Raw genomic sequence first — 15,363 nt, 5'->3', positions numbered from 1 at the left:
TCTTAGCTCTGATGTATGTATGATGTTTTCCCAATATTTTGGACTTCATTTGCTAATACTTTATTTAGTTTAGTTTATTTGTTGATATGTTTTTTAAATTTAATTTTATTATGTTACGTTAGTCACCACACATCATTAGTTTTTGATGTAGTGTTCATGATTCATTGTTTTCGTATAACACCCAGTGCTCCATGCAGTACATGCCCTCCTTAATACCCATCACCAGGCTAACATATCCGCCCACCCCCCTCCCCTCTAACACCCTCAGTTTGTTTCTCAGAGTCCATAGGTTCTCATGGTTCATCTTTCCCCCCATCCCCCCCTTCATTTTTCCCTCCCTTCTCCTAATGTTCTTCATGCTATTCCTTATGTTCCACAAATAAGTGAAACCATATAATAATTGACTTTCTCTGTTTGACTTATTTCAGTTAGCATAATCTCCTTCAGTCCCATCCATGTTGATGTAAAGTTGGGTATTCATCCTTTCTGATGGCTGAGTAATATTCCATTGTATATATGGACCACATCTTCTTTATCCATTCATCTGTTGAAGGGCATCTCAGCTCTTCCCACAGTTTGGCTATTGCAGACATTGCTGCTATGAACATTGGGGTGCATATGGCTCTTCTTTTCACTACATCTGTGTCTTTGGGGTAAATACCCAGGAGTGCAATTGCTGGGTCACAGGGTAGCTCTCTTTTTAATTTTTTGAGGCACCTCCACACTGTTTTCCAAAGTGGCTGTACCAACTTGCATTCCCACCAACAGTGTAAGAGGGTTCCCCTTTCTCCACAACCTCTCCAACAATTTGTTGTTTCTTTCCCTGTCCATTTTTGCCATTCTAACTGGTGTAAGGTGGTATCTCAATCACACTGAGGTCTTTAATCCATTTTGAGTTTATCTTTGTGTATGGTGTTAGAGAATAGTCGAGTTTCATTCTTCTGCATGTGGCTGTCCAAGTTTCCCAGCACGATTTATTGAAGAGACTGTCTTTTTTCCATTGCATATTTTTTCCTGCTTTGTTGAAGATTATTTGACCATAGAGTTGAAGGTCCATATCTGGGCTCTCTATTCTGTTCCATTGGTCTGTATGTCTGTTTTTGTGCCAGTACCATGCTGTCTTGGTGATCACTGCTTTGTAATACAGCTTGAAATCAGGCAATGTGATGCCTCCAGCTTTGTTTTTCTTTTTCAACATTTCCTTGGCAATTCGGGGTCTTTTCTGATTCCATTAAAATTTTAGGATTGTTTGTTCCAGCACTTTGAAAAATGTCATTGGAATTTTGATCGGGATGGCGTTGAAGGTCTAGATTGCTCTGGGTAGCAGAGACATTTTAACAATGTTTATTCTTCCGATCCATGAGCATGGAATGTTTTTCCATCTTTTTGTGTCTTCTTCAATCTCTTTCATGAGTGTTCTGTAGTTCCTAGAGTATAGATCCTTTACCTCTTTGGTTAGGTTTATTCTGAGGTATCTTACGGTTTTTGGTGCTATTGTAAATAGAATCGTTTCTCTAATTTCTCTTTCTACAGTTGCATTGTTAGCGTATAAGAAAGCAACTGATTTCTGTGCATTGATTTTGTATCCTGCCACATTACTGAATTGCTGTATGAGTTCTATTAATTTGGGGGTGGAGTCTTTTGGATTTTCCACATAAAGTATCATATCACCTGCGAAGAGAGAGAGCTGACTTCTTTTTTGCCAATTTGAATACCTTTTATTTCTTTTTGTTGTCTGATTGCTGTTGCTAGGACTTCTAGTACTACGTTGAACAACAGGGGCGAGAGTGGGCATCCTTGACGTGTGAGATGGACTCTTTTTCCTTTTTCAATACTGACCTTGTCTGATTTTACTGTCAAGGTATCACAAGGTAAATAACAGAATTTAGGGAGCTTTCTTCCTAATCTCTGGAACAGGAAAAGATAGCTTCTCTTTTATTTGAAGCTTCAGTAAAACAGGGAATTGTCCTTTATTTTTATAATCTATTCAAATTAACCTACTATATTGTTTTTTAAAACTTATATTGTTTATAGTTCTGTTCCCTTTTCACCCTCATTAATTTTTCCTTGATTAATCGTGCTTACTTGGCTATTTTATTCTTTTAAAGAGTGGTTTTTGATTCTTTGCTTTCTAGTGTATATGTGCATGCTCTTAGCTTTATTATTTCCTCTTTTATTAACTTCTATATATTATTAGTCTGCCATTCTTTTCCTAATTTTTTGAATAGGGCACACAGATCAATAATTTTCTCTTCTCATATACACACCTAAGGCCATTTTTTTTTCCCTCCATATAAGTCTTCAGTGACAATCTAGAGATTTCGATATGTAGCCTCCACTGTAGTTCAGTTTGAAATATTTTCTAATTCACAGTTTAATTTCTTTTTGGACTTAATTTATTTGAGGTGCAGTTTTTAGTTTCTTAATGCATTTTTCTTTTATCTTTTTGTTCTTAACTTATTTCATCATATTCACAGGATGTTTCAAAGCATGGACATGTGTTGAGACTTAATGATCTAATTGGTCAATTTCTGTAAATGTTCCACGTGCTTTTAAAAATCACACATATTTTTAATTTATTTCAAAGTTTTTTATATATATCCATTCAATCAGGATTAATTATATCATGTACTTCTTCTCTATTCCAATGTTTTTTCTGCTTCACTCATCAATTAATGAGAACTCATTAAAATTTCCTACTACGATTATGGTTTTATCAGTAGTTCCTTATAATTCTGTCCAATTTTGCTTCATGTATCTGGAGGCTATGAAGTTCATATAAATTCAGAATTACTGCTCTAATAAGTCATTTCTGCTTTAAAGTTTATGTGACTGACATACAGTTAGCTCAGCAGTCTGTCTTTCTTCCTAGCTACCTACGTAGTTATTTACTTACTTAGGATCTTCCTGTACATGATGTATTAGGGTTACCTCTTGTAAACATCATATGGCTGGGTTTTATTTCTTCAGTCTAACCCAAGAGCTTCCGATTTTAACTGCAAGTTTACATGGTTTGTATTTATTATAGTTGCTGACTTATTTGATTTCATTTCTAACATCTTACTTTCAGCTTCCTGTTTAAGTCACCTTTGTTTTGCTTCTCTCTCTCTTTTTAAGTTTGTTTATTTAAACAATCTCTACACCCAATATGGGGCTCGAACTCACAACCCCAAGATCAAGAGTCACCATGTTCTTCCAACTGAGCCAGCTAGGCACCCCGCTTTGTTTCTCCTTTGAACCTTTGGAGGGAGTTTAAAGAGTTGTGTCTCACCTTCATCACTAATCCCCTTTCTCTACTGTCTTACAATATACATTCTGAACATAATCATTCCCAAAGTTCTGTTCCTCACCCCACACACAGACTGATTTCTAGGCAATTATCAACACCCATTTGAGTGTCATTTAAGTATAAAAGTTGGTCAAAGAAATTGAAGCACAATTTATGGATGTGAGGAACTCAAGGAGCCAACAAACAGCAAGGAGTTAACATGACAAGGAGCCAGGGCAGATCCAAGAACAGTTCTGTATCCTTCAACACTGTACCCACACAGTTGCTGATAGCTTATTATATTAATTATGGAAAGAGTCCAAGACACTGAACAAAGGATTTAATAAGGATGGCACATAGTGTCATAGAAAGGCCTTCCAGAACACAGAAGCACTGTTCCTTCTTAGAGGAAAACACATCTTTATTTCCCACAGTGGTATCATATAATCAGTTGAGGAGAAACAATACAATGTGCAGATATAATCCAAGCTGGAATTCCTATATACTGTGCCTGAAAGACAGGAGGTAGAGAGAGCAAAAGCCTAATTATGGGCCTTCTAGGTTCTTGATTTCTATAAAGCCTCAAAAGAGAGACCCCCTCCTAACGTTTAATCAGTAAAATAAGTGCATCTGTCAGTCTGAAAAGTTATGCTGAAGCCTTAATGAATGCTTGTAAATCAACATAAGCCCCCAAGTGAACAAATAGCATAATATGGCATTTATTTTTCTCATAAAGAATGTCATCATGTCTTTAATCTCCTTAGGGGTTAAAAAAAGAAAAAAGGTAAGGGGATTAGATGATTTGCAGCTTTGTTTCATCCCTTACTACCACCCAAAATGCAGCCATCCAAAGAGAGATCAGTCCCCAGCATTCCAATCACACTGAACTCTGGCTGAGTAACACTTCAAGTAAATGTAGGCCAGGTACCTCATCACCTGTATGTCCCTGCTACCTGCCAACTAATACTGTCTCAGTTATGAAAGAATCCCATGTAGAAAGTCTGTTTTAATACTGCTTTGCTCTCAGAAAAATTTATACCTCAATGATAAAATCCTAGGAAACATCCTTCACCACATTATCAAAATGTGTTGAGTCCTTTAGAAGTATTTGAAGTGACTGCATGCTCAATATTACTGTGAAATTTTTAAAAATGAATTGAAATGTTTTTGCCCAAAATTATTCCATTCATGGCATAAGTAACAGAACAGATGCTGACATTTTACATGTAGATGGTTCCTCAGTGAAGCAGCACTTAATTAAAAATGGGGATTTGAGAGATTTCAGAAAATTTCATTTCACCCTAAAAATACCAAGTATTTATTTTCTTTTTTATGAGCAAGCTAGCATGCTCGTCTAGTACTGTTCTGTTTCATTATTACTAAATGCTACAGAGCCATTTAAAAATTTTATTAATGTGGAAATTCTCACAAACAAAATCATATCATCTTTCTCCAAACACACATGATTTTAGCAGAGAAATCTAAAGTATAGAACTTTGCAAATATGCAAAGGATTTTAGCTATGAAATATCCTGGTAATTGGTAAAACAGGCCCTTAGAGACCACATGCTGATTTCACATGGCTGCAATTTTATATAGTCTTGGTAGAATGTTGAAGAAACATAGCTGGCGCTTTGCAGATGAATTTCCCTTTCAATTTGAAAACTAAACAAAAGGCACAAACCCAAAGGCTCGACTGAAACACCTTCATTCTGGGACCAGAAAAATCAGGCCTGGATTTTGATGATCAAAAGTGGAGAAGTAGCGGGTTGGCGTTCTGTTGACCACCATTACGGCCTGACTCTCCTCTTCTTCCTCATCTGCTTTCCAGACATTGTTCATTTTAAAGATTTTAGAAGGTGAGCAACCAATCCCCTGGTAGTCTATCACTGTTATTTTTCTTATAATTTCATGACTTCAAAGTAGGTCAAAGCCTAGTGAAAATGCCAAAAGTGTGCACAATGGCAGAGAATGCTCACAAACCTTGTTCCTGCAAGAACAGTTTTGGTGGCAGGTAACAGTGAATGTAATTCATATGCACAGCTATAATTAAAAGCATAAGTGGTAAAAAGATTTTTATAACATTTGGAGGCAGGACTGTGATAAATACACTAGATGAAAGAGATTTTGAAACTAAATCTTACGGACTTTTTATTCTTAAAAAAGGTTAAAAAAATTTTTTTTTTCTTAAAGATTTTATTTATTTATTTGAGACAGAGAGCATGAGAGGGAGGAGGGTCAGAGGGAGAAGCAGACTCCCTGCCGAGCAGGGAGCCCGATGCGGGACTCGATCCCGGGACTCCAGGATCATGACCTGAGCCGAAGGCAGTCGCTTAACCAACTGAGCCACCCAGGCGCCCCAAAAAAGGTTAAAATTTAATTTCTGTTTTTTAAATTTTAAAATTCTTTTTTTTTTAAATTTTATTATGTTATGTCACCATACATCATTAGTTTTTGATGTGGTGATCCACGATCCATTGTTTTCATATAACACCCAGTGCTCCATGCAATTTCTGTTTTTAACTAAATAATACAGTAGCCTGCAACTTAAAGCTTATTCAGTTATTGATTCAAGTATTTATTGAATGTTCTCTCCTGCTATGCACCATTCTAGGAGTCAAGAATCTGCTGTGACCACAACTGACAACCCCTCACTCCTAAAGCTTATATTCCAGTGGGGTAATACCAAAGAGCCTCCTTCAAATAAACTAAATATGTTTGATACAATATCTTACTGAGTCTTATCTTAAAATGTATCACTGACCTGACAGACACCTGGAAAGGAAAGAGCACCAAAGCTGGCTTGTACCCTTTGGAGTTCTGTAAACCTTTGGAATTCTTAAAGTTTTTCTGATAATGAAAAAATCTTAAGTATGCTAAAGTTGAATTAATGATTGATATTTTTCTCATTGATATTGATTGAAAATGATTGATGGCTTTTTTTAAATCTTGATTAAGAAAATCTTCCCTAACTCAAGGTCTTAGACATGTTTTTAGAAAATGTTTTTCTTCTAAAAGTTTTAAAATCTTTTCACATTTCAGTATTCTATCCATCTGTGAGCATGGTGTGAGGTAGGGATTCTATTTAGTTTTTCTCCGTATGGCTAAATACTTGTCCACAGGCATTTGTTGAACAATATATTCTTTCCTTGTCAGATCTGGAATGCCAAGTCTTTCATATATCACAATTCCATGCCTGTGTGGATTCAGTATGCATTTTATATTCCATTCCATTAGTCTTAGTTGTCTATCCCTGTGATTAAAGCTTTCTTTAAAAAACTGTAACACTTATCTACTGCTTGTGGCTATCAGGATAAATGTCTTCTGTCTTCTTGGTAAGCTCTTAAGTCAGACACGGCTATGACTTATTCATCTTTTTATTTCTTATAGCATAAATATCAATATTTCGAGTTTGTAAATTATTTGCTAAAAAAGAGATGAGGTCAATAGCAATACTGCTTCCTAGCTATAAAGTCATAAATATTTCCCTCCAAAATCATGACCTCAACAGAGCAAAATTTATGTATGTATTAGCTATATTTTATTATTTTCTGTATTCTTGATGCTCTGCCATCTAGGGTTTTCCTGACCAGGAAGAGACTGCCCCTCCCAGGGTTAGTTAACTCCTAGAGATAGCAAACAGTTCATGTGTCTTTCATACGTAAACCCACCAATCCAACACTCATACTTCCCAACTACCTCCTTTATCTAGCTGCTACACATCAAAGCCTAAGCACCCCACGATCAGGAACCAGGCAACCAGTCAATGTTCCAAAATCAGCTGAATTTATTCAAACTAGCCAATCCTAAATGTGCTTCACCAGCCTTGCCTTGAAAAGACAATAAAGGATGTTGCCCATGTTTCCTTCTCTCTCCCCTCTTCTGATCAATCCTGATGCTTCCCCATGTGTCTCCCCCACCTTGCACCAGCATGGCATACCATGGCCCTGTTTCTACGGACCTATGAGTATAAACTTGTTCCTTCACAACAATCATTTCCATGTCTTCATGTCTTGCCGTACTTGATTAAAACAAATCCCCATTTTGAAATGAAGAAAAATAAATTTACCTGTTATTTTCAGGAAACATGTAATAATGTAAACAAGAAAACAAATATAAAACTATTAGCTTGCCAGTGATGAAGGAATTCAAGATTTCAGAAGCAGTTTATTATGCTAAATATTTGATAACTGGTAGGATTATTCAATGAGAAAGAAGGAAACACTCAAATTGTTTGATCATTCTCTTTGCATGTCCTAAAGATCAGGCTAACATGAGTTTTATTTCGTACATTTATGAAGAAATTGTTCTCTTAAGAACAGAAAGTTAAATTCAGAACTGTGATAATCCTTAAACCTTATCATATTACAGTTTGTCCTTTTCACAGATGACAAGATGAACTATTGAACTAAGTGTACTGAGTCTCTATATTAGTATTTCAAAGAAGAACAAAGTATTTGGAGGAGTTAATCACAACATAGAGTGCATTATATAAAATTACCTCACACAAGTTTATTAAATTGACCTGTCCCATGCATACTCTGAAATGGGATCAAAACTAATCTTTCCAAAGGACAGACAAAAGAAGTAGGTACCCAATTTTCTTTCTTTTCAATAAAAATAATTAAAACTAGTTCTTGTTTAAGTAAATTCAACTTACTGAAAATTCACTATTGCCTTTGACAGTATTACGATTATGATTTCCCTTGGATAATCTGTATACTGGACCCAAAGAAGCCATTTATTTCATAAATATATAAATAATTCTCAAATGGTTTAAAGGGGGTTGCAGTTGTAATTTGAACAGCAATGCAGTAGAAAGGAGTAGACATAGCGCTGCACTGGAGTCAAAACACTCTGGAAGCCAGTTCCAACTCTGGCAATTACTTTCCAGACAGACAATATGATTTCTCTGTGTCCCGGTTTCTCCATTTCTAAAGCAACATTTATAAGACTTGGACTGCTTACCATCCAGAATCAGAGAAGATGACTCAAAATTCTTTGTAAACTGTTAAATCCCTTACAAATTTATAGTATTATTATTTAAAATTATTACATATATCTATATATCATTATATGTAAAAAATTTTAACTCGGTTTTAAAAGAATCAAAAATTTGAGAAGCACAAATTGCTATCCAATAATTTATAAAACTAAGCACATGATTTTGCCAATAATTTTCTCACTGACTCTGTAAAGCTTCTACCATTGGCAGCTTTGAATACATAAACCAAAGATATCCACTGTCTTTTAAGGACAGCACTGCAATATTATAAGGCAATGCATTATTCACTTATGGCTAAATGGTTTGTTTTTCTTCGTTCATGAATCTATTCTATTATTAAAATACCACACATTAAATACACATTAAGATCATACGTCTTGGTCTTATCTATCTCACAGATAAACGATTTTACTCAACACCATTTTTCTATGTAAATTTTATGAAGTTTTGATGTTACTCCATCAGCAATTTCCAGGAACATTAGAGACTAGTTAAATTTTATAAAATAATTAATGAAAACCAAAGTTTGCCTGGTTAAAAAAAAAACTAAGGCAAAATTTTAGACTTTACTTATAATTTTAAAATGATTTTTAGCATTTTAATAGCACTTTTTACTCAACTTGTGCTTTCTAGCTTGTTGTTGTTTTCCTAAAAGGTATCTGCACATAAGCATGAATATGGTAGGCCAGGAAGGACTTGTGTGTGTGTGCGTGCGCGCACATGCACGCATGTGTATAGCTAAAACTGCAGAGCGCTTCCACATGCACTGTTCTGTGCACCTGGCTTATGTGTTTACATATTTATTCCTCCAACAATCTTATAATAGGGACTATTACTCTCTATATTTTACAAAATTGACAGAGAGATTAACTTGCTCAAGGCCACCCAACAATTAGTTGGCAAAGCCTGGATGCAGATCCAGAAAGTTTGCCTCTGTAGTCCATTCATGAATCTTAAAAATACATTACTCAGGGGAGAAAAGTAGCAAAAAACACAGAATATGATATCATTTTTTAGAAGTCTAAAATCTAAATGACATGATACATGGTTTCAGGATGCAGATATATGTGGTTACACTATAAAGAAATCAAGGGAATTATTATTGAATAAATTGGGGCACCTAGGGCAACTGGATGAGGAAAGAAGGGAAGGGACTTGAGAAGGGCCTACAGAGAACTTCACTGGTGTGGGAGCCATTCTATTTCTTAGGTTGGGTAGCAGGCTCACACGTGATCATTTTATTACTATGGCCCATAACTTACATATAGGTCACAACTTACCTTGTATGTGTCAAACATTTTATTGTAAAAATTAAAGAAAATATTAATCAATAAGCTATTCAGACTCTCTGACTTATTCTGGATTTGTGATACATGTGAGTTGGATAAATCACTCTTCTGTTTCCAGAGTCAAGCAAATTTGGTCAGGGATGGCAAAGGCTTGGCATGAGTATCATCACTCGCTCCCATGGTGGACAGTGGTCGTCAGCATGGCCTGCTTCCTCCTGTGTCTGACCACTGTTTTAGGATCTTTTCCACACTGGACTCGGAGAATTCATGACTGATTATGTACAGGTGGTTGGGGCTGCCACATCAGTTTGGCTGGAGGTAGCACCCCATCATCATTGTGCTAAAGGATTCCTAGAATTCTTGCAACTGGGAAACTCTGGGATTCCCAACTGGTCACACTGGTGCCTCTTTTTCAAAGATGCAGTTACCTGTTAAGTTCGAAGCATCGGTGGGACTAAGTTGTAACCAATGGCGGGCATCGGAGTCAGTCACACCATCTGTGGGAGTGTTCAGTTCTGGGTCTTCCTCACAGGTTGGCCATGGGCTCATGGACAGCTCTACCTCATTGTTATAGCCCAGAGCTGTGTCACTGCTGATACCTTCACCTGGCACAATGGAAGAACCGAAGTCTGAGATAACAAATAGCTGCAAATCAGAATGTTCCCAATCACCAACATGCAAGTAACTAAACAGCTGATACAGCAGGAATCGTTCAGGGGATGGGGGCTCAAAAGCTGACATTGTGGGGATCTTGGTCACAAACAAAGCTCCTAGGTGCAGGGCATTAATGGTCATTATGAGCTCCCCTACGTATTACCAAGTGACAATCTTTTCAAGGGAGTCTTCAATTCAGTTATCCCATATCCCCAAAAGATTACATCAAGTCGTTCAGCTTTCTACTGCAACCTACTCAACTACGAAAGGGCACAGGTGGAAGAAGATGATGGAAATTCCTTTCACCACAAATGCAAGTTTATTCTACCAGCTACAAGAGCCTAAGGATGCTTTTTACCTTGAGTTCAATGTTTAGACCTAAACCTAGTGTGAATCACCCAGGCTCACTGGGGGATGAGGTGTCCAACTGCAAAAGATTTTCTCCAAAAGAAATTCTCCCCTTTAAACACTAAAAAGTTCTAATTTGTCATAATACAATGATGCTTTCAAAGGCTATTAAGCCTTATAGAGTTATTTAGTCTGACACAAAACAGACCTAGACAGTCTGCTCCTCCAAGTCTTCTGTCTACTTCCTAACAGTTTTATGTGTCTACCCTTCCTGTCTGCTCTTTGCATTCACTGTTGACAGTCCCTCAGCCTTGTTGCTTCTAATCTGCTGTCCTCTCTTCACGTGCCAAGAGCTGCAAGTTGTCCCAGCCACCAGATAAACTGAAAGTTGCCCCAGTAACTAACGTGTCAGGTCCCTCCTTCATCTGCCACAGAACTCCAAGCCAACAGGGTCTGAAGGTAGAGCCTAAGAGGAGCTCCTCTGCCTCTACCAAAAGCACCCTAGATCTGCAGGAGTTGTTTACTACGCTTCTGAGAAGGGGGCAGCCAGGCAGCTGACTTCAGGGAAGCAGATTATTAGGGCCATAGTCTACATACAGTATATAATATGTCTAAGGATTTGAATCAAATTTCATTTTTTAAATACTTATACCATTGACCTCAATGTACTTCTGAAGCATTTTGCTCCTAGCCTGTGGGAACTTTCTGGGGAAGATCACTTTTCCTTCTGGGTCTGTTTGGTCACCCAGCCATTGGCCTTGCTTGTGCCTCTCAGATGGAGAAAGGCCCAGGGTGGAATGACAGGCCTCTATGGCACACATAATGGACTGGATCTGTTTTACTGCACATGTGTACCGTCCATCAATCCTGGGATTCCAGGAATAAAAATGTCCCATTTCACAACCATGTCTCCTCAAAGGATAAGATATCATACAAGTCAGAAAGTAGAAGAAAACAAAATAGATGACTCTGAAGTTGGATGAACAGAGACTGCATTTCCTGGAACTTACTCTTCTGTGTTTCCTTACATTTTCCTTGCATCTGCTGCAAATCATCTTTTAAATCCAATTCAGCAGGGCTGCTGCTTCTTCGAACTAAGATCTTCAGACAAAAAGAAATAATACATTTGTGACAGGAAAGTTCTAATTTTTATAAGACTGTTAAGTTTCTAGTTCGCATTTCTAAAGAAAAAGAAACAATAATAATAGCAACAAAAAACTGAATGATGTTTTCCATTTGAAGGATATGTGTTCACAAATTACTATAATTGAATTACAAATTACTCAAGATCTGAAATTTTTGGCTTCTCCTTTGTCAAGTGACATCCACTTAAACTGATCTACTGAGAAGGGATGCCAGTTTCTATGGAAATAATTTATTTTAAAGTTTTATTTGTACCTCTGCTTGAGCACACATACATAGTGAAACCAATTCTGCAGAAGGCCTGAGCTGCCCAGGAATGGTGAGGATGCTGGCAGGGAAGGTGTAAACTCTACCCAGACATCTAAAGGTCGCTCAGTGCCTCCTTGTTAAATATGCAACAGACTTTTCTGAGCACCACTCCACACTAAACCTTGTGCTAAATAGAGAGGACTAAAACATTTGGAGGCAATCTGTATGCTCTAAAATTTATAACTTGCTTGGAGAGACAAAACATACACATTACACAAAATGATTACAGGGTACATAAGCAAAATATGCAAGTAAACTCTCTCTAAAAGGTATGCAGAATAAAGTGTTACCTTAATTGGCTCACAGTTACAGGAGAGCTGTTCAAGAAGGCAACAGACATGAAGTGGTAGAGAGAAGGCAGGAGGGGATTCAAGGCAGGAAGCACTGAGTAGTAATCAGCAAGTTCTATGTGCAGGAAAAGAAGCTGATTATATAGCAGGCCATGCAAGGCAGTCAGATGAAGAAGGAAAATGTTAAGAAGAAAATGCAGACCACCTTCTAAAAGAGGTAGCTGCCAACTGGCCTTCAACATCAGGCTTACAAATTTCAACCCAATATTGACAAAACGAGCAACTGTATGTTCCAGACAATAGTTTACTGTGATTAAAAATATAACTAGAAAGATAAGTCTAGTACTTATTTGTGGGATAGATTAAAATTAAGAAGAAAATTGCTATGGAATTGTTATAGTGATTAAGGAATGAGAGGATAAGGCTTTTGACAGTGGAAAAGGAGAAGAAAAGACAAATAAGAAAATGCTGTAGAATGACAGACAAGAGCTTATATGAGAGCTGTATATGAGAGTGGAGGAAAATTAAATCACAAAAGGATATGAATCTAGGGGACCATGAGAACAATGGTAATGAAGGAAGGAAGGAAGGATAGGAAGAAGGAAAGAAGGAAGCATAAGAACAAAGGAACTTGAGAGATTTCTGATATTTTAATTTTCATCTTTGGGCTAAATATCCAAAGCAAATGTATTGTAAGTGGGCACCATAACTCCAGGACTAATGAGATAGAGGAGAAAGTCAGGAATGAAGATGTAGTATTTAAGGTCCTCCATGGCAAAGTGCATAAAAAACCTGGGGTCCAATGAGCAAACGAAAGGGAAGACTACTAAACAAGCAAACAAATGAAAAGGAGGAGCTGAGATGTATAATTAAAAGACAGAATAATTATGAAGCTAAAACACAGAAGTAGGTCATGGATTAATTATTCAGAAGACTAACACCACATGAAAAAATATTACCCAGCCTTAAAGAAGGATGATATATACCTAACGTGATAATAGAAATATACCCAGGATCTTTCCTTAACTAAAAAGCAGAATGCGGGCACTTCTGCTTCTGACTACATGAGAGATGCAATTTCCTCCAGCTACAGAACTAGATTTTACATCAAAATTTTAGGCTCACAGGAAGTAGAATAAAACTCCCCCCAGTGATCCACAATTCCGCCCCCCACCCCCCAAAGTGAGCAGAAACCAGAGCAGTGAAACGGGGCTGCCATAAGGGTAAATCTAGCATTACCACTGCCAGTGGCAAAAGGACCAAGAGTCCAGGATTAAAGAAGCACTCCTTGGTTCCTGGAAGAAACAAATGCACACGTTCTGGGGAAACTCCATCACTTCAGACATCCAGGTTTTCTGTAGATTAAGACCCATCAGCTAGGAACTCAAAATCAAAGATCACCCAACACCCAAGGAAATAAATCATCATGTACAAGAGTCTCAGAAACAGTAAATATCAGACTTAGACCCCATCCCCACCCCTAAGGATTTCAGATAATCAGAAAAAGAATTTAGAATTGTAATTTGTGGCTATTTTAAAGGAATAAAAGATGGGAATCACAAAAGTGAGCAACAAGAGATTATTAGAAATTACAAGAAATGCTTGAAAATAATTAACCAGAAGCAAAAGTCATAATTGTTGAACTAAAAAACTCAGTGGAAGTATTAAATAGCCAACTCCATATTCAGTAAAGAGAGAACTGTCGAAGTGAATGAAAGACAGATCTGATGAATTACCCAGAATGTAGAAGACAGCCAAGAAGAGTGGAAAATATGAAAGGAGATAAGAACATGGAAGATAAAAATGAGAAAGTCTAAATGTATTTCTCCTAAAAATTCCAGAAAAAAAAGAGCTGAAAGAACAAAAAAGAGGCAATATTTGAAAAATTATTATCAAGAATTTTCCAAAAACAATGGAAGAGCAAGCATTCACAGATGCATGGCATATAGCATATACAAAAAGGACAAATGTATAAACCAAAAGAAAATGCACCTAAATATAATGCAGGAAGACCGAAGGACAAGGACAAAAAACAGCAAAAACAACAACTAGACAGAATGGACAGAAGAACTCTCAATAGCAACAATGAAAGACAAAAGATAGTAGAAAATTAGCTTTCAATAGAAAGTGGGAGGAAGGGAGAAAGAAATAGGGGAACTATAGTAATTAAGATATTATATTACTGTCTGGAGAGACAAAGTAACCGATGAGTCAAGATAAGTATATATGAGAGAAAGGTTCATTTCAGATCAATGAAGGAAAAATGAATTCAATAAATGGGACCCAGGACAAGTGGTGATCCATGTGGGAAAAAATAAAATAAAATTAGATCCTTCCTCACTCCATAAACAGAATCAATTCCAGATGGATGAAAGACCTAAATGTGTAGAGCAAAACTGAAACACTTATATTCTTATGCTTGTAGAGTTGGCATTTTAAGATTTTCATAAAACCTAACCATAAAAATAATTAACAAAAATACCCAAATTAAGAACTTCTGTTCATCAACAGACACCCTTGAGAGAGTGAAAATATAAGCCACGTGCTGGAAAAAGATATTTGCCAGATATATAACCAAAATAGGATCAGTCTTCAGACTGTATAAAGAATTAGTACAAATAAAAGAGAAAAAGACAAATAAAAAATTAATAGGAAAATGGCAAAGACATCACATGAAACACACATGGTCAATCAACATATGGAAAGATTTTAAACTTTATTAGTCTGAGAAATGCAAAATAAAATGAGATCCCATTTTCACCCATCTGACTCATCAAAATTTTTAAATCTGACAATAGCAAGTATTGATGTGGATGAATGGGAACTCTTAACACATTGCTGACAGAAATATAAGTGCTGTAATCACTTCGAAAAACACACATTCTCTCGTTAAGAACATTCTTCTACTTTATGTCTCATTAATTCCACTCCTAGTCACCGTAAAGAAAATCTTAAACATGTAGATCTTGAAACATACACATGAATGTACATAACTTCATTTTTCATTAAAAAAAAAGTTGCAACAACCTAAATGTCCATCAACAAGAGTATGGAAAA

The 15,363-nt window shown here is 36.6% G+C and overlaps 1 protein-coding gene across 14 annotated transcripts in view; it reads right to left on the bottom strand.

Moving 5' to 3' along the window:
• The window catches only part of RALGAPA2 (Ral GTPase activating protein catalytic subunit alpha 2), a 327,287-nt gene that overhangs the window by 175,884 nt on the left and 136,040 nt on the right, over nt 1-15,363 (bottom strand). For 13 of the 14 annotated variants that reach the window (XR_010405762.1, XM_064572731.1, XM_064572744.1 and 10 more), the window contains 2 exons: nt 11,575-11,665; nt 9,991-10,167 (listed from right to left, as the gene is read on the bottom strand). Coding sequence is in view for 13 of the 14 variants with exons in the window: in XM_064572731.1 (XP_064428801.1) it covers nt 9,991-10,167; nt 11,575-11,665 (268 nt within the window). In the remaining variant the exon portion in view is untranslated. The remainder of the gene's footprint in view (nt 1-9,990; nt 10,168-11,574; nt 11,666-15,363) is intronic. The other variant, XM_064572733.1, reaches the window with a different exon arrangement.

Source organism: Mirounga angustirostris, unplaced genomic scaffold (assembly GCF_029215605.1).
Source record: "Mirounga angustirostris isolate CCGP_5_RB_7025 unplaced genomic scaffold, mMirAng1.0.hap1 SCAF_10, whole genome shotgun sequence".
Taxonomy (NCBI): Eukaryota; Metazoa; Chordata; class Mammalia; order Carnivora; family Phocidae; genus Mirounga; species Mirounga angustirostris.
Note: the sequence above shows the minus strand (reverse complement) of the source record. Positions and strands in the feature narration are given on the sequence as shown.